This window comes from Ips typographus, linkage group LG4 (genome assembly GCF_016097725.1).
Source record: "Ips typographus isolate SLU linkage group LG4, UJ_Ityp_2.0, whole genome shotgun sequence".
NCBI lineage: Eukaryota > Metazoa > Arthropoda > Insecta > Coleoptera > Curculionidae > Ips > Ips typographus.
Genome location: NC_138425.1, coordinates 110562 through 137061, shown reverse-complemented (window position 1 = coordinate 137061; position 26500 = coordinate 110562). Strand labels below are relative to the sequence as shown.

General features: G+C 36.5%; 3 protein-coding genes across 6 annotated transcripts; 2 read left to right on the top strand and 1 right to left on the bottom strand.

Moving 5' to 3' along the window:
- Nucleotides 1-272: 272 nt before the first annotated feature.
- LOC145728515 (uncharacterized) lies at nucleotides 273-22170 on the bottom strand. 4 transcript variants are annotated; one of them, XM_081978809.1, is made up of 11 exons: nucleotides 22002-22170; nucleotides 8999-9267; nucleotides 8772-8939; nucleotides 7724-8029; nucleotides 7489-7668; nucleotides 5349-5576; nucleotides 5136-5291; nucleotides 4899-5076; nucleotides 4629-4844; nucleotides 1481-1617; nucleotides 273-1429 (listed from the first exon to the last, which is right to left on the bottom strand). In XM_081978809.1, the coding sequence occupies exons 2-11, from the start codon at nucleotides 9218-9220 to the stop codon at nucleotides 1283-1285; spliced, it is 1938 nt and encodes a 645-aa protein (XP_081834935.1). In that variant the 5' UTR covers nucleotides 9221-9267; nucleotides 22002-22170; the 3' UTR covers nucleotides 273-1282. The 4 variants fall into 4 exon arrangements, with proteins under 4 accessions (XP_081834935.1, XP_081834938.1, XP_081834937.1 ...); XM_081978812.1 differs by having other exon boundaries at nucleotides 7489-7665; nucleotides 22002-22169; XM_081978811.1 differs by lacking the exon at nucleotides 22002-22170 and adding an exon at nucleotides 20606-20626.
- On the top strand, nucleotides 15616-18783 carry LOC145727734 (uncharacterized). Its single transcript, XM_081977549.1, has one exon. The coding sequence runs from the start codon at nucleotides 15616-15618 to the stop codon at nucleotides 18781-18783; it is 3168 nt and encodes a 1055-aa protein (XP_081833675.1).
- A 272-nt stretch (nucleotides 22171-22442) lies between the features above and the next one.
- On the top strand, nucleotides 22443-25903 carry LOC145728514 (histone H2A deubiquitinase MYSM1-like). The gene is made up of 10 exons (XM_081978808.1): nucleotides 22443-22724; nucleotides 23237-23660; nucleotides 23714-24259; nucleotides 24313-24469; nucleotides 24525-24676; nucleotides 24748-24900; nucleotides 24953-25196; nucleotides 25246-25459; nucleotides 25510-25669; nucleotides 25725-25903. Exons 1-10 carry the CDS (start codon nucleotides 22657-22659, stop codon nucleotides 25830-25832), a joined length of 2226 nt encoding a protein of 741 aa, XP_081834934.1. The 5' UTR covers nucleotides 22443-22656; the 3' UTR covers nucleotides 25833-25903.
- The last annotated feature ends 597 nt before the right edge of the window (nucleotides 25904-26500 follow it).

The window sequence follows — 26500 nt, the reverse complement described above, 5'->3', positions numbered from 1 at the left end:
AAATTTTGTACAGTCAGGGAGAAAAGCGGTGTCAAAATTTGATCTGCCAGAAACACAGTTGGAAAGGACAGTCAAAGACAAAATCGCCTGAAAAACCCACTTGGAGTAAGAAAATGATTGTTTTAAGCACATCGCATTTAAACAATCCACCAGTAAAAATTCTTTCTGGCAAAAATTTCAAGATATTTTTCTCATTTTCTAGTAGCTAATGAACCAATTTATGATTCTAAGCAATTCAAAATGCATTTTGGAAAGGAAAAAAAACATTGTGCTATCCAAAAAAAAGAGTTTTATTAATAGTAGTATATTATCATCAAAGACAAAAATCCAAAAAAGTTTATATTACACAATGAATCTGCTAATATATACAAAATAGCTATTATAACAAAATCATCAAATTATAAGATACGTAACAAATTCAAGGAAAACATCAAATATCGAAAGTCACACAGGCAACTGCCTAAATACTAGGGAAACCATAGCAAAACGCACGGAGGGGGTAAATTTACAGCCACATTACTATTACGTAGTAAGAACGTTGTGTAAGATACACAGAAAACGTGACTGACAAAATATTCTGCTAATATTTACACCGAACTCCTTAAAAAAAATTAAAAAACAAAAGCTAATAACTCTAAAAAAAAAGTACTACTAAATTATAACAAAACAGTGCTCCGTGGATAACACCCAAATTATTTACACTAAAAATAAACTAAAAGTAACTCACGAAGTGAAATGAAATAAATAAAATCTCTTAAAGAAAGAATTTAAAAAAAAAATACTGCCGTCCCTTTACCAACGCAACCATGTTTGACGTGTTCTTCCAGAAACTTGTTTAACGTTATTTACATTTACAAAATAATGTAAGATACAAGTTAAACCTAATTGATAGATCGTTTTGCAAGCAAACTACGTCATTTTTTTTTTAAAACTGATTCGGTTTAATGTTTAAAAATGTACCCAAACGCGATTCTTTCTTCAAGAAAAATTAAAGCATTATTAGCTAACGAACCAAACTGGTTCCGACACAATATACGGACGCGTCTCCAACGAAAATATCCCTGATAACCCGAATACTCGACATCTAAGCTTAAACGAATTTCGGGACACGCCGTATACTTAATCATATCAGTCAATAATCTAAAACTAGCTCACGAAAAGAATAATATTTTAGACAACCACCGGCCTGAAAAATGGATGATGAGTGAAATTTACGTTCTCAGTCATCGCAAGCCGAAACGAGGTGGGAGAGATACAAAAACAAGTAATTAATTAAACGGGCCTACTGGCTAACCACATCGACGGGGGGTTGATTTTCGAGTTGGGCGGACTGGGCGGCGTCTTCTTGACGCTGATCTTGCTCCTCTTCGTCGCCCGTCCATCGGGCGTAGCCCTCCTCGCACAGTTTTCGATTCACATTTATGTAACCCTGTCGAGTTACGGATTAATTCAAACCACGTTGTTTCTAATTTAAACTTACCCTATTATTGGTAACGATATAGCATAAAACTAAAGGAATATCGTCGGGGGTGTACCCGGCCACTTGGGTATAAATGAGGGAACCTTTGGTTAATTCAGCTATTAAGTTGTAAGCACCTTCTGACCACGAACCATCATCTGGAACAATTTAGTTTGCCATTAATCGTATTCAAAGTAATTAATTAGTTGAAATTGAGATTAAATATTACTTTGACTGTCACAGATCATGAAAACAGTGGCCGCATTCGTTTTCATGCTCCATGGAGCGAGTAGAGCTTTTTTGACGTCATAATGACGTAATATTTTGACAGGTTTTTCAACGCCCCCTAGCGGCGAAACCGTCCAACCACTAATCCAGCAATTTTTATATGTGAATGATAAGCTCATTTCATTAGCTATCCATTGACATATAAAACTTTCTACAAAGTGTCTTGAGTTATTTGAGGTTAAGTGTAAAAGTGTACCATAAAGCGCTTTCGGCGCCCCCTAGAGGCAAAACGGTGCACCTCATCTAACAGTTTCAAATTAGGTTAGGTTAGGAGGAAAACATTCAGTAAACTATAAAATCCCTTTTTTTGAAACTGTCAGTTTGACGTTAACTGTCAGTCACTGGAAGGCAGAAAATCCAAGATGGCGGCCAAAATTAAAAAAATCGAGTTTATATTCGTTTTCGACTAATTTGGGGTCGGGGAATCCAGTGGAACTGTCAGTTTGACGTTAACTGTCACTGGAAGGCAGAAGTAGACTAAATGATAAGTACTGTATCTGCTTCAAGGGCTTTCTAATGTATTTTAGGCCGCTTCAGTTGTAGGTAAACTCTCTAAGAGATGGCGCTAATACAGCTCGTCATTGCAGACATAGTTGCCAACTTTTGCAGTATTTCCTATAATACGCTTTCTTTTGCTATCCCATCTGAATTAAATTACTCGTATTTGGAAAACTAAACAAGATAAGAATTTCTGGTTTGAGGTATCGATGATAATAAAGATTCTATTTATTTCAAACGTCACAGGACTCTTTTTTAACGTCAAAACAGAATCCTGAAGGTCACGTGACCGTTTTTTAGTTTTAAACTGATACACTAAATCACGTAGCTATTTGTAAGATAAAAATGTCATTTTTAACGTCACGTGACAGTTGTTATGTTTAGACTTATTTTTTTCAAATCGCGTCACTTTTTTAACGTCAAAACAGATCCTGAAGGTCACGTGACTCTTTTAAGATTAAAAATGGAATTTATGTCACATGACAGTTTTAAATGTCATTTGAAGGATCACGTAATCGTTTTTCAGTTTAAACTGATATTTTTAAAGACACGTGACCCTCTTTACAGTGCAACCAGCACGTGACAAACCTAAAGGTCACGTGACTGTTTTAGATGTCAAAGTATTATTTGAAGAGTCACCTGACTCCTTATAACGTGCAAATGGTCACGTGACGATTTTCAAAAATAAAATACATTTTTAAAGGTCACGTGACTCTTTTTACAGTTCATAAAGTCGCATAACGATTTTCAATAATCAAACATTTTTCAAAAAGTCACGTGACTGTAAATAGCGAAATAAAGTTTAAAGTGTCACGTGACCGTTTTTCAGTTTGAACCGAAATTGTTTAAATTACGTGGCTGCTTTTGATGTGCAAATGGTCACGTGACGATTTTCAATACTCAAATTTATTTTTTTAGTCCACGTGAAAAATTAATAGCTTTGAAAATAGTTGACGTCACAATGACCGTAATTTAACAAAACAATACGTTAACCAACTGTCATATTACGTCATCGTGACGTCAAATTTGCCCGGCACATTTGATGCAGCGTCAAAATGATACTATCCACGGCCTACTTTACCATTAACATTCGCGAAACGGCCTCTGTCGTTTATTTGTGATTATTTCAAAAAGACTTCTTTTTACAGTTCATAAAGTCGCATGACGATTTTCAATAATTAAACATTTTTTAAAAAGTCACGTGACTGTAAATGGCGAAATAAAGTTTAAAATGTCACGTGACCGTTTTTCAGTTTGAACCGAGATTTTTTAAATTACGTGGCTGCTTTTGATGTGCAAATGGTCACGTGACGATTTTCAATACTCAAATTTAATTTTTTTAGTCCACGTAACAATCTTTTTTAACTACAAAACGGATCCTAAAGGTCACGTGACTATTTTAAGATTAAAAATGGATTTTATAATGTCACATGACAGTTTTGAATGTCAAAATGTTATTTAAAGGATCACATGCTCCTTGTTCAGTTTAAACTGATATTTTTAAAGACACACACGTTACTCTCTTTATAATGCATTTTCAATTAAAAATGTGTCACGTGACTCTCACTTAATGCCAAAACGGAGCCCTGAAGATCACACGCGACTGTAAATGACAAAACATTATTTGACGGGTCACGTGACTATTTTCAATAATTAAATTTAATTTTAAAGATTACGTGACCGTTTTTTAGTTTTAAACTCTAAATCTAGCGAGTCATTTTAAGGTACAAATGGTCACGTGACTGTTTTAAGATTAACCAAAGAATTCATAATGTATTAAGTATAAAATAACCCCCTCTTGACGAATATTAAAAATAAACTAGTAACAAATAACTAAACTGAAAATACAACTATTAATAATATAAGAAAACACACACAAAATCTGTTATTTTTTGCCTAGAAACAAAACAAAAACTGTGATTTGTCAACCAGACAACGCCGCATTAAAACTGACGTTTTCCAACAGACAAAAGATCGGAATTCAGGAGTACTTCTAATTAGAGCAAAAAGATGAGCCCATAAAACACTTTTTAAAAGATGAAGAACACTTGCAAAGGCTTCTGGCACTTTTTAGAAGGTTTTCAGTAGCACTTAAAGGTCTCTGGCAGATTTAAAATTTTCCTAGAGACCTCTGACAATTTAAAACAAGTCTGGGAAGGTTTAAAACACTTGTAGAAGCCTCTGGCACTTTTTAGAATGTTCTCAATAGCATTCAGAGTATCTATGAAACTTTCAAAATGGTTCTAAAGACCGCCTTTGACATTTTTGAGTAGCATTTAATGGTCTTTAACATGTTTCGTCAAAGTAAATGCAAAAATTCAAACCACCAAAAGAAAACCTTCTGCATTAAGCAAAATTAACATGGCAACCAAACTAAACTTACCACTTTTAGGTAAAACGTTGGCCAAGAAACATTCGGCTGCCTGGAAAGGCAACATAATAAAGTCTCTTCTGATCTGCCTGAGATTTTCGTTTTCCACATAAGCGTAACCGCCGAAATCCATAAATTTCACGTAGGAAGTGTCGGTAGCCTCGTCCGTGGACAACACCATCACTCTGTACCACGAATCCACGGAATAGGCCACGCAAACTGTGTTTTCTACGTCACAAAGTTTAGTAAATTTCTGTAGGGTGACATCGCGTAACAACTTACGTGGAATTGGCCGCGGCAACATGGGCGATTCGGCCGACATGTAGCAAAGGTTCATGCAATTGGTCAGCATTGACAATGTGGGAAACGATGGGTGGGCGGGTTGTTGCATAAACAAATGGTCGGGGGCCACCATGCAACTGACGATGGTGTCGTTGTTGATGCCCTCGATCAGTTTGAGCTACGAGTAAATTGCCCGTTCAAGTAAAAAATGTGCATTTCATCCCGTTACGTGCTTACATAAATGTAGTCGGGAATAAGAGGCACCGTGTGCACCGTTGGAGTCAACTGAACCTGTTCCAAAGTCACTTCTGGGTATTTCTTGGGCGGGAATTTCTCTCTGATTAGTTTCAACGCTTTATCGACATCGGCTTGAGTACCCTCCACACTGCACAACTAAAAGAGCAAACAATATTCAGTCAATACTGTACTTTCTCGCTAGTTCAAGTTTACCTTAAACTTGTTATTGGTGGGATGTTTCCTAATATACACAAAAGTATTTGATCGGTCCTTAATATTTTGAACGAACGAACCGTGTCGGCCGATTAGCTTTCCGACTAGAGTTTGGGGAACGAGAAAATCGTAAATGATTGGCAACACCGGATTGGCGGGCAATTGGGGAGTGCGGGAGGCTGGCGGGGTGGCCAGGTCGCTACCTCCTTTACCACTATCACTTGAACCCTGCAAAAAAAATTATGTTAGAATATATTTCTCACAAAATACAGGGTGAGCCAAATTGAGTCGGTTAAATCGGGAATGTTTTAAGAGTATTTTATGACAAACTCATACCCGATTTCCGAATTGTTGATTATCTTTCTAAGAGTGTTATTTTAAGTAATTTCATTTAATCTTCTAGTAGGAATAGTAGACGGCATTAATTCTGCCGTAGTACGTCATATAATTAAAATAATCACAAATAAACGACAGATGCCGTTTCGCGAATGTTAATGGTAAAGTAGGCCGTGGATAGTATCATTTTGACGCTGCATCAAATGTGCCGGGCAAATTTGACGTCACGATGACGTAATATGACAGTTGGTTAACGTATTGTTTTGTTAAATTACGGTCATTGTGACGTCGACTATTTTAGAAGCTATTAATTTTTCAAATAAGTAACCAAATACAAACTTGTCCTAATTTTAAACGGGGAGCACGATAAAATTATAAAAATAGGAATGTGCTCCATATATTTTATTTCAAAAACTTGAATTTTTTTAAATTAATTTTTTGCTCACTCTGTATCATTTTTCTACTACTACCACCGTAGAACCAACCTTGCTAAACACAAATACCAAGAAAAAAACCTGTTTTGCTTAGACTTTACTTGCGGGTTATTTTATCTTGTTCCCGTCTAAAATTGAGAGACAAGAAGTAAATAAATACAAAATTTATGTAAAGTTCGGGTTTTAATGAAAAAAACTAAACATCTGGCAACGAGGCGCGTTAAACGTCAATGACGTGCATCGCATGTATGTAAAAAAGGGATACTTTTTGAAATAATCACAAATAAACGACAGAAGCCGTTTCGCGAATGTTAATGGTAAAGTAGGCCGTGGATAGTATCATTTTGACGCTGCATCAAGTGTGCCGGGCAAATTTGACGTCACGATGACGTAATACGACAGTTGGTTAACGTGGTAAAGTAGGCTGTGGATAGTAGCATTTTGACGCTACATCAAGTGTGCCAGGCAAATTTGACGTCACGATGACGTAATATGACAGTTGGTTAACGTATTGTTTTGTTAAATTACGGTCATTGTGACGTCGACTATTTTAGAACCTATTAATTTTTCAAATAAGTAACCTAATACAAACTTGTCCTAATTTTAAACAGGGAACAAGATAAAATTATAAAAATAGGAGTGTGCTCCATATATTTCTATTTCAAAAACTTGAATTTTTCAAATTTTTTTGCTCACCCTATATCATTTTTCTACTACTACTGTAGAACCAATCTTGCTAAAAACAAATACCAAGAAAAAAAACCGTTTTCTGGTAAGCGAAAATTACAATTGTTTTTGGTATTGCAAATGTCAAATTTCAAATAAAATGCTAAAAAACGAATACAGATATAAAAATGTCTAGAAAAGAAGTTAAACAAAATACAGGGTATTTTATATAAAATAAGCAAGTCATTATGATTTTCTTCATAATGGATTGCGATGGACCACCCTGTATACAAAAGCTATGTATGTTGACTGTGAAACACCTGAAAAACATATGGAACAGTCCAGCTGTTAACAATGGCACGCAATTTATTGGATAAAGATAAAACTAACCAATTTAGCTAGATCACAAGGTTTTGACGTTTGATGTTTTAAAAAAATATACAATGGCTTACCATAGGTAATTTAACAAAAAAACGATGCGCTAACAACACGGAACGAGATGACGAGCCGACGTGGTATTCATGATCAAACTACCGCCACAAAGCAACGATATTTTTTATCTCACATCAAGTGGGAAAATCGCTATCCAAAAACGCTCTATCTCTACCAATTAATATGCAAGCGATAAGATTGAGGTTTTTACGTAATCCGTTCTTGTCTCACGTCCTTGATCGACGGCGATAAATTCATACATACAAACTCACCTCGCTGTGATTGTCCGACATACTGCTTAAACTGGAACTAGCCAACATGACATCGGACGGGCTATGATTGGCCGAATCCCGTCCCGAATTTTTCCTATGGAGTTTATGGACGCTGTCGCTACGTTGCTTGTTTCCTGTGGAGGATGCCACGGTTGCCTCCTCCTTGTCAATCAAAATCTGCTTATTTGAAAAAACAGAATAAGAACAATTCGGGAGAAAGTGAACAAACTCTAACCTTTAATTCAGTCATTTTGCCTTCGGGCACTTCAGTCTGGGCCATTTTCTTGTTAGCAGGTTTTTCCAATTTTCTGTTTTTGCCTTTACCCTTCTTAGGAGATTTGCCGGGAATAACTGTATTTTTTTCCGCGCTGTTTGTCACCACGGTGAAAGGTTCTTTTTTGATGGGAGTGTTATCAGTAGACGTCGGTTTTTGGGTTGTTGCGGTGTCTTTTTCGGTCACTGCTGTCAATGAGCTGGACTTTATTGGGGAAGGCGTCTTGGCAATGTTGGGGGAAATGTAGTGGGTTTTCATAGATTTAATCTGAAAATTATTCTCTAACTTCATGATACAGTCTGTCACTGCAATTATATCAATTAACACAGAAATTATAAAAAATAACAAAAAAACACTTTAAAACTAACAAAATCACTTGACGTTTTCTAGTACAGATACTAACGACAATAAGTTGAACATTGAACGTATTGGTGATAAATACAATTTTTTTTAATCAAAACAATTCACGATAAAGCAAGTTGTTTATGTTATTTGGATACGATAGTAACAATAAAGACTGGTTGGCTAAGTTTTTTGCTTTCAGCACCAGAAAAAATGCCTTTAATGCCATCTGTACAACTTTAACCAAACTGACGGTTGGTTAAGCGATTAATAATGCGTTTACGCGTTACTAAAATTGAGAATATTAATCGCCAATTAATATAAGTAATTGTCAGTTGTATACGCAACACGGCAAACCAAAATCATAGGCAGCCTTGACAATGACAGTGACAGTTAGTTGCGGCGGTAATGGTGGATGTCAACTCAATAATATGCGTCTATTTCTTTCTGTTTAATACAAATAAAGAAGGATAGAACTATACTATGAGCATATTTGGTTGCCTATGATAAAATCGAGCTCATTGATGAACGATTTTGCATTCGTCCATTAAAAAAGGCTGTAAATACATCTTTTCAACTATCAAATGACGTCACATTCGTTCGGGCTACTTGTGTTTCACATTAAGAAACTTTTTTCAATCATGTTTCAAAGCAAAGTTTGACTTACCTTCTCAATTTCTAGGTCCAAATCTTCATCTGAAATGACCACGGGACTAGACTTGGACGTCTTCAAATCTCTAGGGTACACTATATCGATTGGAGCGGTTTCAACGCCGCTCAGCGATCTGTTGAATTTCTTAGCCGGAGTAGAGCTCGGAATACTCTGAACGTCCACCTGGCAACATACATTTCAACGTTACATTCATGGCGCTATTGGTACATTCCGGCGCTTACCGATTGATCGGCAGTTTTGAATGATATGTCAACTGGTTCGCTCTTGACTGAATTATTCAATGATTGCACGCACTCTTGGAAGGATTCCTCCTCTAGAGGTTCGCAGCCTCCTGTGTCACTTCGAGCTCCAATTCTCCTCTTTTTGTACCACAAATAGCTGAGAAGAACGGCAACAGAAGGCAAACTCCACGCTAACAAATGACGAATTGGGGACGGGGCCATAGCTTGATCGATCCACGATTACTGGGCCCAAATTCAACAATATAATCCTGAAACAAATTGGAAAAAAAACTAGTTAGCGCTGTAAGTTTGTTCAACCCGACCAATTTGAAGATGCTAATTAATAGATCCTCAATTCCGATTTGCGGGGAAAAAATCTACCAACGCGTATTTTCTCATAAAAACATTTTTGTCAGTCAAGGTTGAATTAGTTTATAATGTTTATATGAATAGAAGCCAAAATATCCCAATTCACCTTCTGCATTTATATTTATTTATCTTTTTTTATAGTTGGATTGCGTTCAACAATTCTATAGTTAGTAGTTAGTCAGCAGGCAGTTAAATGTACGAAAACTATTATACAAAAAAAAATTATATGGTCCCCAAAAAATATAATCTCAAAAAATAAAATGAAATCTTATACCATTTGGTTAAATAACACCAAAGTAGGCGGTGCATGTATGTATTTGACAGTTTGAAGGCTGGAAATTTGACGTCACGATAACGTAATTGAACACAATAATATTATAATCAACTGTCAAATTACGTCATCGTGACGTCGAAATTGGCCCAGCACGCTTGATGGAGCGTTAAAACGATAGATGCACAGCCTACTTTACCAGTGGTTAATACAGGTCACATGACTTAATATGGCCCTTAAATGTCATTACAGTTTGTGATTGGTCAAAAAAACAGCGTTCACCTTGCTGCTTTTTTTGACCAATCACAAACAACCCAATGTACATGACATTTGTGCTGGGTTATGTTAACAGGACAAGGAGTGTATAGCTACTTATTTTTGATACTCTCACATCCCTCAGGTGTGATGATCTACATACATTTCACGGATATCTTCTAAAACAAACTAATTACGTCACATAAAATTCCCAACAAGAATCGACAAGACAAAAATACCGTTCTACATTAAAAGGTCAAGTACTACAGTCTCAACGCGAACATAAATTCAGTTACTCCATTCACTTGGACCAACCGGCCCACTGGTTTCACTTGGTCATATGGGTGCTGCTGTGGGTACGGTAAGAGTACACAAAAATTTGAATTTTTCGCGGGAGTCGGCGAACCCGGATGCAGATCGGCGAACCTGATTGGGTTATTGCAAAATTTCTATCTATTAGAGAAGGAAAGCTACAGTTCGTAGGCGTACAAACGTCCCTACGATTTACTCTCCTTAGAAGCGAATTTGTTGAATAGATATGGTAATAGGCATCTGGTATAAAAACTTTGCAGCAGTTCCGGTCAAACAATTTCCAAAAACACACAAAATATAACATTAGAATTAAATTAGCAATAAAGCCTAGTCATTTCCGCCGATTTACCACAATGTTATTATATAGAATATGTCAACAGGAATACAGTAACGACCATAATTCATATTACATCCGGAAAACGCAACAAATACTGTAATTCCCCTGAACTCAATGAAAAGCAACAGGTGTGCAGTTTCAATAAACCGCTGACTTGTGTGTCAATAAAAACCCTAAAACCTAAAAGCGTATTAGCGCAAAATGTAGGCAATAAGTCACCCACCTAACGGAACCGTCTGTTAATTAAACCACTAATGATGGTAAAGAGACAAAAAAAAACTCAAAAAATATAATCTCAAAAAATAAAATGAAATCCTATACCATTTGGTTGAATAACACCAAAGTAGGCGGTGCATGTATGTATTTGACAGTTTGAAGGCTGGAAATTTGACGTCACGATGACGTAATTGAACAGAATAATATTATAATCAACTGTCAAATTACGTCATCGTGACGTCGAAATTGGCCCAGCACGCTTGATGGAGCGTTAAAATGATAGATGCACAGCCTACTTTACCATTAATACTCGCAAAAGCCATATAACGACCATAATTCACTACATTCATATTACATCCGGAAAACGCAACAAATACTTGCGTGTCAATAAAAACCCTAAAACCTAAAGCGTATTAGCAAAATGTAGGCAATAAGTCACCCACCTAACGGAATCGTCTGTTAATTAAACCACTAATGATGGTATAATTAGTCGTATCTGCGTCTGCCAAGTACAGAAACACGTTCGCCAACACGGACGGGTTAAAAACCGGTGTGGAATTTTCATCACAATCACTTTTGTATTAAATTCAGAGTAGTTCAAATACGTTTGACATGTGTAAACATACAGAGAATCAAAAACTGGTTCTTCTTTCTCTCTTAAACCATCTTTCAGATTTAATTGAAAATAATGAAGCGTATCTCCCAAACTATTCTAGCTAGACGCAGATAAATCTATAAGTTAGGTAATCGAACCGTATTTCATCAAACCCATTACAGACTTGGCGGTTTCATACATTTTTCTTGCCACACTTAAAGGCGGCATGAAAAATTCTGCCATTATCTCACCGAACGCGCAAAAAAAATGCAGAGTGTTATGATTTTGTAGGGAAATTGTTGCAATCCAGCTAATTAGCGCAAATTTATCGTGTAACGGTATAAAAATAACTTCTAATTAAGTTAACTACATTAATAATCCGGAGAAGCAGCAAAAAGTAAACAAACCTAAATCAGGAAAAAATAATTATTTTACAATCATCTAGATTAGTTGTCATAATGTGTAAAGATTACTAATCAATAAACCAATAAATTGTAGGTTACATCAGGAGCATAAAATGCGGGAAAAAAAACGAAAGTGTGAGATTGGTTTAATGTCAAGAAGGTGAATTTACATAACGGGCTAATTATTATCTATTGGACTGGGAAAGAAGGTCGTCCAGTTACTAAAATTCCAATGTGAACATGTAAATTGCACTCACTTGAATTTAGTTTGTTAGTATAGGGAATAATATCGATACAAAGCCTTAAAAATGTCCACTTAAGTACTCATCATAAATGAATTAAGTTTTATCTTGCCAATAATATTTTAAGTAATTTCAACTACTTTATGGTGGATGAGGTGATTAGTTTTTTTGACTACGTAGCAGTAAAAAGGTGGTTAGAGTCTTTACTCAACGTTAAATGTTATTTTTGACAGTCATCTTAAAACAAATCATTACCTACCATGACAAAGTCCAAAATTAGCGAAAAACCACTCAAACAGCTGTCCAATCACAACGCGATCCTATCGAGCGCGGGCAATTCAATTTGATAGGCGTCCAGTGAGAAACACAAACAAAATCCGAAAAAGTCTTTGATTTGGCCTAAACTGCGTGTCGAAAAAATAACGCTTCGAAGCTGACTACGTCGACCGGCGAACGGATTTTACCACGTGGACGTGGTGCTGATCGTCGTCGTGGTTCGTGTTCTTGACAACACGAAAAAGACGTGAGTCTGCGCCCTGCCTGGTCGTAGAACATCAAGGCCGTGGTTGATTGGAATTATCGGAATTAACGAAGCGATTGTGGGTTGCCGTGTTGCCATATTGCGCACTACGACCAGCAAAAATGATTGATAACACCGTTGTTTTTATAGGCTGGAGAACATCTTCCTGGACTCTAAGATTAGCTTCAGGTGACTCTCTCAACAAACCATTTTGGTGTGGTGAGATCAGAACCAGGCAAAAGAAGTAAACATATTTGGATACAAATTTAGTTACAATTTATCCAAATTGTTGACTACCAATCGAAATTTTACGTAGCTTCATGATAAGATAACGCAACAAACATTAACCACTCGTACTGTATACCTCGATGGCAACTTGAACAAAACAAACACTCAACAAGATAATTTCCCAAGACGAACTTGTAGAAAACCACAATCGTTTTCCGGGGGGACGAAACTTGGCAACTTGGCGAAAGTTCTCGAAATCGCAAGCACTTCATTCAAATGCAACTCGTTAATGACGACACGTCATCCACGTTGTTAACCTGTTGCATGTCCAGAAATAGTAGCTAGGGCCAGATCGACATTACAAGGCCGTGCTATTTTATAATCATCATACACAATGTTGAGGTGCGAGAGAAGTGGCAACACCGCGGACCGACAGAGCATCTACAAGTCTTATAAGGTGGACACGAGCCTCCCCTTTGCTCCGTATATTTCAGTTGAAATAAAGTGTAAATCAAAGAAATAAATACAGTCCATTATTATCAACGTTAACATTGGTCCATCGACCGGATTTTGGTGAAGTTTGGAGAAGAATAAACCAAAAACAGTGCCCATATTAGTGAAACTAAAGGCCACATCGACGAAGTTATTAACGCGGTGCAGTCGTGCACTTGACGCCACTTGAAGGAAAACGCAATTTCAAGAAATTTGCGCCACGGGTCAGACGGCAAGTAGAGTTTATTTATTATTTTGTAAAATATACCTTCGACTGTGTCATAAATGGCTAACATTACGGAATTGAAAGCCAAAAGGGGTGCTGTAAAATCCAAGCTAACTCGTTTGAGAACTTATTTACAGGAAAATGTTATAGGAAAAATTAATGTTCCTGATAGTGTATACAATCAGTTACAAGTTAGGTTGGAAAAAACAGAACCTCTTTTCGAAGAGTTTGAAACACTACAGTCAGATATAGAGTTGCTAGATGATTCCGACGCAGGCGAAAATGAAAGAACTTTGTTTGAAAATATATATTTTGAGTTGATTGGCGAGGTTAAGGCTATTTTAAAGGTTCGCTTTGAGAGTTTAATTGCAGTGGATCGGTTGAGTGCGGTTCATGCTGAATCAGTGGTTGGTTCAACGTCTAACGATCAGGTTCGCTCTATGGTAAAATTACCTCCAATATCAATACCAACCTTTGATGGTGATTACAATCATTGGTTAGAGTTTAAGGACATTTTTACAGCACTGGTTCATGATAATGAAACACTCACAAATATACAGAAGTTTTATTACCTTAGAGCTTCTTTAGTGAAGGAGGCTGCTCAAAGTATTAAGTCGTTGCAAGTATCCTCTGATAATTATGCTGTTGCCTGGCAAAGTTTGTCAGATCGTTTTGAAAACAAAAATATGATTATTCACAGTCACATTCGAGATATTTTTGAACATCCTAAGATTGTTAAAGAGTCACACGTTGAGTTAAGAAATTTATTTGACACATACACAAAACATTTGCGGGCTCTTAAAGCATTAGGAGAAGAAACTGAATCTTGGGATCGTTTAATTATATACATTATGTGTAATAAATTTGATGCAGTTACTAGACGCGATTGGGAAAGTTTTAAAATTACAGGCGACTTACCAACGATGAATGATATAAATACATTTTTAAAACAAAAATGCGATATTCTGGAAAAGTTGGAAAGCTGCAAACTTAATAAACCCTCAGGTGAAAGTCAAGTTAGCAAGAAAACTCGAGGCTACGGGTTTTCGGCTATTGAAAAAATGAAATGTTACTTCTGTCATGAAGAACATAGTGTATTTAATTGCAGTAAATTTTTGGGTTTGTCGGTAGCTGGGCGCATTTCCGAAGTAAAGAGATTAAAATTGTGCTCTATTTGCCTTAGAGACACACATCCATTTTGGAAATGCAAAATGAGAAAATGTTTCAAATGTCATAAGGCACACAACACAGTTTTACATTTTGACCGAGAAATTCCTAACAATCAACCAAATGTGCCAACCGCTGGCGCTCAAGAAAACGTTATAGAATCACCCGAGAATTCGACCGCCGCCATTGCACGCGTTGGGACCGGGGCCGATCGAAATATAATCGAATCGCAATGCGACGTTGCGCGATTGGGCGGACCGTCCCAAGTTTTGTTATCGACTGCGATGGTTTTACTAATGGGAGATAATGGTAAAATAATAAAGGCACGCGCTTTACTGGACGGGGGTTCACAATCAAATTTTTTATCTGAAAGGTTATGCGACAGTTTAGGATTAATATCGACTCCAATTGAGCATATAGTAAAAGGCATTGGTCAAACAGTTACAAATGTAAATAAATTAGCAAGTTTAACTATTCAATCGTGTAATGGTGATTTTCAGCAAAAAATAAAATGTCTTGTTTTACCTAATATAATATGCAAATTACCAACTGTCAGTTTTAATAAACAGATAATTAAAATTCCAACTTGGATGAAATTGGCAGATCCTACATTTAACGAGGTAAGTGACATAGATTTACTGTTGGGTTCTGATATTGTTTGGAGAATTTTAATTCCTGGCTACGAGACATTAGGAAAACATTTGCCTGTATTAAAAAATACATTATTTGGTTGGGTGATTGCAGGAGAAGTAGGAATGTCTGGCAGTTCACAAATTTCACAAGTTAATTATTGCAATTTGGTGATAAATTCAGACGCACTAACAGATAATATTATTGTTAAGTTTTGGGAATTGGAAGAATTAAGTAAGACTAAAATATTATCTGAGAGTGAGAAAATTTGTGAAGATTATTTTACAAAGACTGTCAAAAGAGATGAGTCAGGAAGGTTTGTTGTTAAAATACCGTTTAAGCCCAATCTAAAAATGTTAGGGAGTTCCCAAGAAATTGCCAAGCGAAGATTTGAGCTGCTTGAACGAAAATTAATTAAAAACTCAGAACTTAGAGTAGAGTATAACGATTTTATGAGAGAATATTGCGAACTTAAACATATGTCAGAATGTGATGAAGAAAGTAGTGAAGGTTTTTTCCTACCACATCATGCGGTCTTGAAAACGACTAGTCTAACTACTAAGTGCAGGGTAGTCTTCGATTCTTCTTGCAAAACTGACACAGGATTATCCCTCAATGATGTCCAGTATGTAGGGCCGACCTTACAACAAGATATTTTTTCTATATTGACTAGATTTCGAACTCATTTATATGTCATGACAGCCGACATTTCAAAAATGTATCGGCAAATACTGGTGGATACAGATGAGCGAAAATATCAAAGGATATTTTGGCGTTTTTCAGAAACCGATGAACTTAAGATTTATGCTCTGAATACCGTGACTTACGGCAATGCTTCATCGCCTTATCTAGCAGTAAAATGTTTATTTTACTTGGCTGAAGAAGTAGAAAGCGAGCATCCATATACTAGTAAAATAATAAAAAGGGATTTTTATATGGATGATCTGCTTACAGGATCGAACAGTCAAGAAGAAATATTAGAACTCCAAAAAAGCGTAACTTCAGTTCTCAGATCAGCCGGGTTTTCGCTACGGAAATGGTTATGTAATGATGATGACATCTTGAAAAGGTTTGAGCTGGATGAAAGTTTAGATGTCAGCATGATACACATTGGCCAAGGAGAACAAAATAAAACTCTTGGAATATACTGGGATTCCAACAATGATTTAATCTGTTATAAAATCAATGTTCCTAATATGTTAAATGTTGAGTGTCTTAGTAAAAGAGCAATATTATCAATAATTTGTCAGATATTTGATCCTTTAGGGCTTTTAGGTCCTCTGATAATCAGGGCAAAGATAGTCATTCAAGATTTATGGAAACACAAGGTAGGTTGGGATGAGCAAATACCACAGCAAGTACTGGAGTCCTGGAGTGAGTTTCATCGAGATCTGGACAATATTGGTAGCATTAGGATCCCAAGACATGCCATGATAAATGGGTATGTTGCTTTTGAGATACATGGATTTTGCGACGCGTCAAACAAAGCTTATGGAGCTTGCGTGTATCTTCGTTGCCAGTTGCCCTCGATGGAGTGGGTTGCAAATTTATTATGTGGAAAGTCTAGGGTAGCTCCGTTGAAACAAATAAATATACCACGGCTAGAGTTATGCGGAGCTGTTCTGTTGAGTAATTTAGTAAAAAAGGTAGCCGAGTCGTTGGAAATAAAGCCCAGTAAGCAGTACCTTTGGACGGATTCAACAATTGTACTAGCGTGGATCAGAGGTACCCCAACCAGATGGAAAACTTTCGTAGCAAACAGGGTAAGTGAGATACAAACGTTGTCCAACGCCAATGACTGGGGACATGTGAATTCAGGCGACAATCCCGCTGACTTATTGTCAAGAGGTGCTTTAGCAACAGATTTAAGTCAGAGTAAGTTGTGGTGGTTTGGACCCAAATGGCTCAAGCTCAATTTTTCTGAATGGAATTTACCAACGGAAGTTTTGCCAGAAATTATACCAGAACAGTGCAATTCCCTGACTTGCACGTTATTAACAAAAGAAAACGATGTTATAACAGAGTTAACAAATAGATTTTCGTCTCTACCGAAAATTGTAAGAATCCTTGCGTACGTTTTAAGGTTTACTAAAAATATTAAAGAAAATCAGAGACAATTAGGAGCACTTTTACCTTTAGAAATTGACAAAGCTTTAAAATGTTTAATTATTGCCGTTCAAAAACAATGTTTTTCACTCGAATACGACCTTCTTTCTCGAAATAAACCCATTAATAAAAAAAGTAAATTGTTAACCTTATATCCATTCATTGATGATGGCTTAATTCGGGTAGGAGGAAGATTAAGGAACGCGAGTCAATCGTTTGACAAAAAACACCCGATAATTCTCCCTAGTAAACATCGGTTAACTAAATTAATAATAACGCAAGAACATGAACGACTATTACATTGCGGTGTCCAGACGCTTCTTTGCTCAATCAGAGAGCGTTTTTGGCCGATATCGGGACGAGGTGTTTGCAAAAATATTGTTCGCAATTGCGTGGTGTGCTTTAAGGCGAACCCAAAACCGTTAGAGTATTTGATGGGGGATTTACCTGCCTGTCGAGTAAACAGTTCACCACCGTTTGCAAATGTTGGTACTGATTACGGAGGTCCTTTCTATATCAAGGATAGAAAAACTCGGGGAGCAAAGATTACAAAGGCTTATATGTGCTTATTTGTCTGTATGTCCGTCAAGGCAGTTCATATAGAGCTCGTCACTGAACTAACCACTGAGGCTTTCATGGCTGCATTTAGACGATTTATTAGTCGCCGAGGTAGACCAGTAAATATTTATTCCGATAACGGGACCAACTATGTAGGCGCGAATAATGAAATTAAAGCTGTTTATGAATTTTTAAAACAAAAGTCTGAAATTATTGCCAATCAACTCTCAAACGAACTAATTCAATGGCATTTCATCCCAGCAAAATCGCCTAGCTTCGGAGGCATTTGGGAAGCCGGTATTAAAAGTTCAAAATCGCATATTAAACGTGTAATTGGTAATAAGACTTTAACGTTCGAGGAACTTGCGACCATTTTGACACAAATCGAGGGTATATTAAATTCGCGTCCATTATGTCCGATGACGTCTGACCCTGAAGATTGTTCAGCTTTAACTCCTGCGCATTTCCTGATTGGCAAATCCTTAACAGCTCTTCCAGAAAGAGATTTAACTCAAGTGCCAGAAAACCGTTTAAAACACTGGCAGAATCTCCAAGTAATGGGTCAACACTATTGGTCTAGGTGGCATAAAGAATATTTATGTGAACTACAGACCAGAGTCAAGTGGAAACAGAAGTTTTCAGATTTGCTCCAAATTGGATCGCTAGTGATTTTGAAAGAGGATCATGCACCACCCTGCAACTGGCCGCTAGGACGAGTAACCGAACTAATGCCTGGAGCGGACGGTGTGGTACGTGTTGTGAAAGTGCGCGTAAGAAATAACAACGTAACGAGAGGTGTAAACAAGCTTTGTGTTTTGCCAAATGATGATTGGACTCAGAAGACCGATCATAATTAAGATATTAAGGATATGTAAAAGGCCTGTTGGCTTGTTTTTTCGCTACTGTTAGGTTTATTTAAATGACAATAATGTAAGTTTTAAGGAAACAGTAGTACATAATATTAGATTAAGTTAGTTATAAGCAAGTTGTTCAAGTTTCTTGTAGCATTGGACTTAAAGCGTAAATTTATATATTAGTTGTTAGTTAAATAGTTTCGAAAGTACCGGAGTACTTCCAAGGCGGGCGGAATGTTGAGGTGCGAGAGAAGTGGCAACACCGCGGACCGACAGAGCATCTACAAGTCTTATAAGGTGGACACGAGCCTCCCCTTTGCTCCGTATATTTCAGTTGAAATAAAGTGTAAATCAAAGAAATAAATACAGTCCATTATTATCAACGTTAACACACAATCTTGGGTCCAGCTATTTATTTACAATGGTTACAGATAATGTTACTGCTTTCACATTTTTTCCAAACTATCTCGCCAATTCGATCTGGTTTCTAGTGATTGGCATAAGTAGGTTATACATTGGAGTGGTGATTTTCAAATCTTCAATAATTTTAAGTTATGTAATTAAACACGTGATCTAACTAACCGGACCTAAAACAAGAAAAGCACCAGACCAAGTAAAAAATGCACTCAATCCGGATTATGATCAATTAACATGGGGCAGGAAATAAGGTTGTAATCGTTACCATCTTCAGCTTGCAGGCCCGGAATATTAAATATTTAAACAATGGCGATATTATGCAATATAAGTGTGATGTAGCTTCTCAGCCTGGTTGACCACAACAACGACGAAGAGTCATCAAACTCGCAGACATTCCATCTTCGAGGATAATTTATACTGGTTTTTACCTTGCACCTGACCGTACTGGGATTATTCAACTTTGTAGGGCTGTAAGATCGAAATACTATACTTTCATTACTAAAATAATCTTGCTTGAATTGTTGCCAAACAAAGACATGAATAACAGAACATGAAATAAACCATGCTGAACATTAGACTATTCAACTATAGTTGATTCACGCTCCAACGAGGAAATGTTTGAAAAACATCCATTTTTTTTGTTGTAGAAACTTTCTATGGAATACCTTATTTTCCCATTATAGAGACCTAAACAAGAGGTTAAACACTCAATAAAAATGTCACATTGTCAGGGTCAAACACACCTCAAATAAAAATAGTAACAAAATGAGATGTTTGGATGAAATCCAACCAGGAAATCTTGATCAAGATCAAAATTTGAGAAACAGTTTCAAGCAAATTTCTAGAACAAACCTCAACCAACCAAACTTTAATAACTACTAAAGTCATTATCCTTTCCATATATAGACTAACTTAATCATCCAAAAATACACACACACAGACACTTAAACTAGCTACCAAGATATTGTTTGGAATTTTTTTTCTTTTCAATGGTTGAATGATTTTCTTGAAAATAATTACTCAAAGCAGCTATAAACAAATACTTAATTATGTTCTTTATGGTCGTCTATTGGTACTTTGGTTTTAAGGTGATTAGACCAGTTACATAAGTCAATAGAAGTTAGTAATCTAATTTTTATGTTTCAACAAGAATTTAAGGTTTGTTTGTTTACTGTATTAATTAACTTGTTTCAGAGATAGTTAATTAACTAAATTCCTAACATTAACTTGGGACCATCTTCCTTTGAAGTTCAGGGCAAGTCGGACAGTCACATAACACTCCTGTTAGCACAATTATCACTTAAATTTCTTCTTGTTTAAGGTTTCTTAAACAGTGCAAACCAGTGTAACATTCAAAACTAAAGCCGGTAAATAGTTACCGGCAAAACAAATGAAAATACAAGCTCACCTATTTAAGTATTCATCCACCATGCATTTGAATTACAAGTTTTCACATTTTTCAGTCCTAATAGTGTAAAACTTGCTAAAAAAACTCAAAAAATTTGCACTAACAAAAAACTGAACTGTCAGGATTGAGTGAGACGCCATACTGTCAACTGTCAGTCGAATGTCATTAACGAACGTCAACCCTTAAATTCAAAATCAATGAATTCACATATCATGTAGTTGGATCATCATCAAATGTTTGTTTCATATTATTTTTTTTTTCATTCTGCAGGTTGTTTTAATGTATCGTTTTTAGGGTCATTTCTAGGAAGTAAATTCTTGAAACAAAAACCTCAAGTGTTTACTTCAATTTAAGTGCAGATTCAAACAGTTTTAACTGATATGAGAGCTGCATAAGCTGAATTATGTGTTATCAAAGATACTTGGCCAATGTGGGACAAAATCATCAATTACATCCAAATAAAAGTATGGTCTTTATAATCATAAATCGTTGTTCCACTTGTCTGATGTATCAAATTAATTAACCTTGGTTTTAATTAAATTTTCAGTGTCAAAATGTAGATACACTTTAAATATTAGAATTGGTTATTCTAATTAATCTTTAATTTCTCAAATAATACCCTGCTCTCAATACACACCTACATCACAGTATTAGGTGCAGACAAACTTTCTCTAATACTACATGTCTTAGAACTAATTAGTGTAATTAAGCAGGATAGTATTAGTCTGACTGATTGGGTCAAGGAAAAATTTTATTTATTTTCTTACAATTTCGCCAAATTATTAGCAATGGTACATTCTTAGTGTTGGAAGTAAAATATAAATATATAAGCTAATTAAATTAGCGCAATTTTAGTAAATGTCCTTGCCAGTTTTAGGATTTTAAGAATTGGTTTAAAAGTGTAAAAAAAATATTCAGGAAGTCATTACATTACTGACTATACCTATTATTGGCAGTGATTATTGAGTAGGTAGGTACTAGACAATTTTGAATAATGTGGCAGATTCCATCACAAATACAAATGGGTCAACTAATCTAAAAATAATTTGCTGAACACCAGCAAATTTGGTGGTGAAAATAACAAAAGGTTGGACTTTGAAGATGAAAAGAACCAACTCGTGGCACAACTTCTTCACCGTACTTTCACCGAACCCTGGCATGTCAACTTACCATTAATAATTACAAAAATAACAACAAGCTTGAATAAATAAATAAAACCCAGGAAACAATTAAGTATTTACAGAAAAACCTTGCAAGGGTTTTCGAACATTCGAGACTTGTCGAATGGCCGATACGGCAAAATACCGCCACCCCCCAAAACTTAAAATGCCGGCCACACTAGTACCAGATTGGTGTAAAATGTCAAAACAAATTACCGATATTGGGCAGTACTTACGGTTTGTTGCCGGCGGCAAATAGCTCACAAACGACCAGGAACCGGTGTCTGGGATATTTTCACACAAAATACGCGATACGGAAGCTTATTTCCGCGAAAAAACTGAAAATTATTCGGAGGCAATTTCCACGTGCTAACCGAAAACTTCAAGTTACAACGTAATGGCGGACGCAACTCGCGTACGTAGTATTCCATAGGTGGCGGAACGCCTGCGTGATTGTATTTTCATTTTCTTTGACAGTTAAAGGAGTATGTTCCGAAATTGAATATTCATTTTTATTAGTTTTGTAATTTTTTATTTATTATAAAAACCAAATCAAAGTCCAACTCTCTTTTTAACCCTTACTTTTCCTTTTACCTTACTCTAGCTATCTCCAGCTATCTCTACTACTCTACTTTGTTTAAAAAGTTTTGTTCTTTAACCGATCACTGCCCTAATTCTGTCAACTGTCACTGTAGTACTCGCAAAACTTAACCTTAGTTTTTGATCCTGTTTTGGTTCCTATTTTGGTCTTTATTAATTTTCCCATAAATGTGGATTTAATTTTACAACGTTGCCCTGAGTCTTTTTATATTGCTGGCCGAGCCGGACCTTGAATTTTGCACCGGGAAGTGGAAATTTTTGACGGCCCACCTGACGCATGTATCATTCTATATGGCTGACGAAGACGAAATAGATATTTTGGGGGACTTTAATTTGCCCCTCGGGGGCGAGTCTAGTTTGTAAGTGGTTTTGTACGTTATCCTTAAGTTCTTGTTGCTTCACACCACCACAACTGTTGTATTTCGACGTACCGTTCTCAAATGAACTGTATTAATTATGCAAATTTGTACAAAATTCTACTCTTGAAAACAACTACAAATTTTGCTGCTGACAAACTGCAGCACCAGGCCTGATTCAATTCAGGTTCTTTTAAAACATTCTGTTGTCATTATTTTGGCTTGGTTTCCTTTTCAAGCTCTATGAAGCCAGTGGGATGTGAGGTCACAATGACCTAACTTGACAAAATCATAATTTGACCAACTGTCAAATTTCGTCATTGTGACGTCACATTTACCATCTCCATCATCCAGTGTCAGAGACTGCATTGTTTTATTTAACTATAACTGTTCTAACTAGGTCCTATAATTTTCACAACACTCCCTTCACATTCAATATTTTCTTGGTCCTGTCCAGTCAAAAAAATGTAAATTTTTTGTTTTTTTCTGAAAATAAATAACATAAATTATTTTAGACTGGAAAAAACACTTTTGGTGTCACAGAATTCAGATTTGCTTAATTGCGACTATACCATTCATCCCCAGTGGTTGCTAGACAAACCCAGTGGCAACCCTGATAATTGGTACAATGAAAACTCGGCACCCACCACTTCGGACTGCTCCGATTCCGACGGTATCGAACAGGTATCCCTGGAAAACTGTATCACTGACGAGAGCGGGTGGACGGATAAAGAGAAAAACTTACTGCAACGCGGTTTGGAGATTTTCGGTAAAAGCAGCGTTCGACTGTCTCAATTTATCGGCTCTAAATCCGCTTCTGAAGTAAAATACTACTTGAAAAACTTTTTTACTGGAAGCCTTAGCGGCTATCGCTGTTCGGATAGTTGTACTGAAGATGTTCCCAATATAGTCAACTCTGATGTGTTACATGATGATCAGGTAAGTTGTTGCTGTATGTTTAGAGGTAATTTAAAATGTAAAATCTTGTTAAGATCCCAGCCAGCATTGAAGAAGTAATTACGGTGAAAAAGTTGAGGAGGACAAGCTCTAGTGGGTCTTCTACTGATTCTTATAGTAAAACTGTGTTGACATCGCCTAAAAAACCTGAAAAGTCACCAAGAAAAAGTAAATCAAAAGGAAAATTTATCAAAAAAAAAGCACGGTTCAAGGCTGAAAAAGATACTAAAATGCCTAAAAGTGAATCAACTGCTGAAATACCGCCAAAACCTGTTATTTCAGTGGGTGAAGAAGTAGTTACAATCAAACGGGAAGAGGAAGGAGAATCAAGTGACGTTAGCATTGACGTGGAAGAAGTTGATGATGGTTTGGCGGTGAAGGAAACTAAACTAGTGCAAACAAAAGAAGTAGAAGCCACCAAGGTGGGACCCAGTGAAGAAATAGTTAAACAACTTGAGTCTATGGAATTACCAACTGCTGAACTTGTCTTAGATCAGAACGGCATTACCGACTTGGAGAAATATGTAAATGCGGATTTTTTTGATGGAAGACCTGCCAAAACTCCAGAACGTTATTTGAAGGTAACCAATTGGTTGTTGTAGATCCCCGAGGGTAAGGTTTTTTTTTATCCCAGATTAGAAACCATATAATCAACAATTGGTTGGCATCAAAACCAAACTACGTATACAAAACGGCGATGAGGAGCGGATTAAAAAATTGCGGTGACGTAACTTGTATCAGTCGAGTGCATTTCTTCTTGGAACAAATCGGAGCTATAAATTTTGGCTGTGGTATTCTGTTGATTAGCTTATCACACTGTAGTATTGTTTATGTATGGTAATTTAGAGCAAACTCAGTACGGCCGTCCTTTGAGCAGAGTTTTACAACTAAGCGTTAATAAGTCTAGAGAAACACCTCAAGATGTACAACCTAAAACAATCACTAACCGAAAATGTACAGAGTTGGGACCCAGGAGAAAGCTTAAAAAGTTTACTAATGTTAGTTGGGCTTTTTTAAGGGTTTTTTTTTTAACACACACAACAAACATAATGAAATAGTAATATTATAGGATGGTGAAGGTGGTTGTACAATGGTACACGGTGACCAAGGCGAAATAATTACTACAACGGTGGTAAATGAAGAACCTCCCAAACCACGTGCATACATCAAAAAACCATCAATTAGACTGGTTTATTGTCGACCATTTCCACCAGAACGACCAGTAAAACAAACTTCCAACAAATGTTTCGTTTTCTATTGTGTGCGCTTTGCAGCAAGAGTATTCAGTGAGTTTGACGCTGTCCGCATTAATTTTAATGGATTTCCACGCCCATTCCTACCTAACCGAAGTGATGGGACTGGTGGGAGGTCGCTGGGATTATCAGAAAGGCGCTTTGAAAATTTGCTGTTACGAACCGTGCAAAAATATCGCATCTTCCATCACCCATTGCGATATGTGCCCCATATCGCAAGCCAAAGCCGCCGAAAATATTTACAATAAAGGCTACGAAATATTAGGTGGTGGGTGTTGGGCATAAAGTTAGCAGTGTAACCAGTCAAATTGCAGGTTGGTTTCACTCTCATCCTACTTTTGCTCCTGAACCGTCACAACAGGACTTGGACACTCAACTGAACGTCCAGCAATGGATTGGACATGGAAAACCTTGTCTTGGCGTCATACTGTCCCCTTTCAGTTTGAACGGAGCCTTGATTTCCTCCCCTTTCCGGTGTTGGTTGGTGGATAAAAAACCGAATTTTGATGACCAGTGGGTCCCTTTCAGGTTGCTGATTGTTTTAGTAATTTTTTTTTATTTTAACTGAAAAATTCCAGATTGCAAGTGGACGTAATAGAAGACTCATTTAGGTTAGCAGACTTGTTAACTTTCATGAGAGGGATGTTGCTAAGCCAGGGGGATGAGTTTAGTACTCAGAAAAAAATCCCACTCAATCTGCCATACTTTCAGGATCAAACGATAACACATTTGGAAAAGGTATTCCAAATTAACTCACAAACAAGATAAGTGTGCTAAAATTTTCGTTTTGCAGTTTATTTTGAGTGTGCGCATGTGTTTGGCCAAAATTGGATCAATTTCAAAGTCCAAGTGCGATGAAATCATTCAAGGAATCGAGAATTTAGTCAAAGACGTGATATAAGTCTTTTTATTGAGTGTAATGGATTATATTTTTGCATAATTATTTATTAAATAATAGTGATAAATGACAAATTTGTTTCCCTTGATTTGTTCCCTGATTTTATGTGATTTTGAAGTGTTTTTTATGTTATTAGATAGGAAACTTAATGGGGACTCCAAAAATGTGCTTGAAACTGTCATTTTCTCACTCTAAGGGGGTTTTAAAGGCAACTTTGTCCCTGACTGTCCTTTCAAACTGTATTTCTGGCAGTTCAAATTTTGACACCACTTTTCTCACTGACTTTACGTGATTTTGAAGTGTTTTTGATGTCATTAGATAGGAAATTTAATGAGGATTCCAAAAATGAGCTTAAAACAGTCATTTTCTCACTACAAGTGGGGTTTTCATGCAATTTTGTTGCTGAGTGTCATTTCTAACTGTGTTTCTGGCAATTAAAACTTTGATACCATTTTTCTTCCTGATTTTATGAGATTTTGAAGTGTTTTTTTATGTCATTAGATATGAAATTTAATAAGGATTCCAAAAATGTGCTTGAAACTGTCATTTTCTCATTATAAGGGGGTTTTAAAGGCGACTTTGCCCCTGACTGTTCTTTCAAACTGTGTTTCTGGCAGTTCAAATTTTGATACCTTTTTCATCCATAATTTTACGGGATTTTGAATTGTTTT

Coding starts and splice junctions, on each gene's coding strand:
- LOC145728514 (XM_081978808.1), top strand. CDS start 22,657: ATGGCTGACGAAGACGAAATAGATATTTTGGGGGACTTTAATTTGCCC. Junction 24,470..24,524: donor AGCTATAAATTTTGGCTGTG/GTATTCTGTTGA, acceptor ATGGTAATTTAG/AGCAAACTCAGTACGGCCGT. Junction 24,901..24,952: donor CATTTCCACCAGAACGACCA/GTAAAACAAACT, acceptor TGCGCTTTGCAG/CAAGAGTATTCAGTGAGTTT.
- LOC145727734 (XM_081977549.1), top strand. CDS start 15,616: ATGTTAGGGAGTTCCCAAGAAATTGCCAAGCGAAGATTTGAGCTGCTT.
- LOC145728515 (XM_081978809.1), bottom strand. CDS start 9,220: ATGGCCCCGTCCCCAATTCGTCATTTGTTAGCGTGGAGTTTGCCTTCT. Junction 5,577..7,488: donor TGTCGGACAATCACAGCGAG/GTGAGTTTGTAT, acceptor TTTTTTTTGCAG/GGTTCAAGTGATAGTGGTAA. Junction 1,430..1,480: donor ATATCGTTACCAATAATAGG/GTAAGTTTAAAT, acceptor GTAACTCGACAG/GGTTACATAAATGTGAATCG.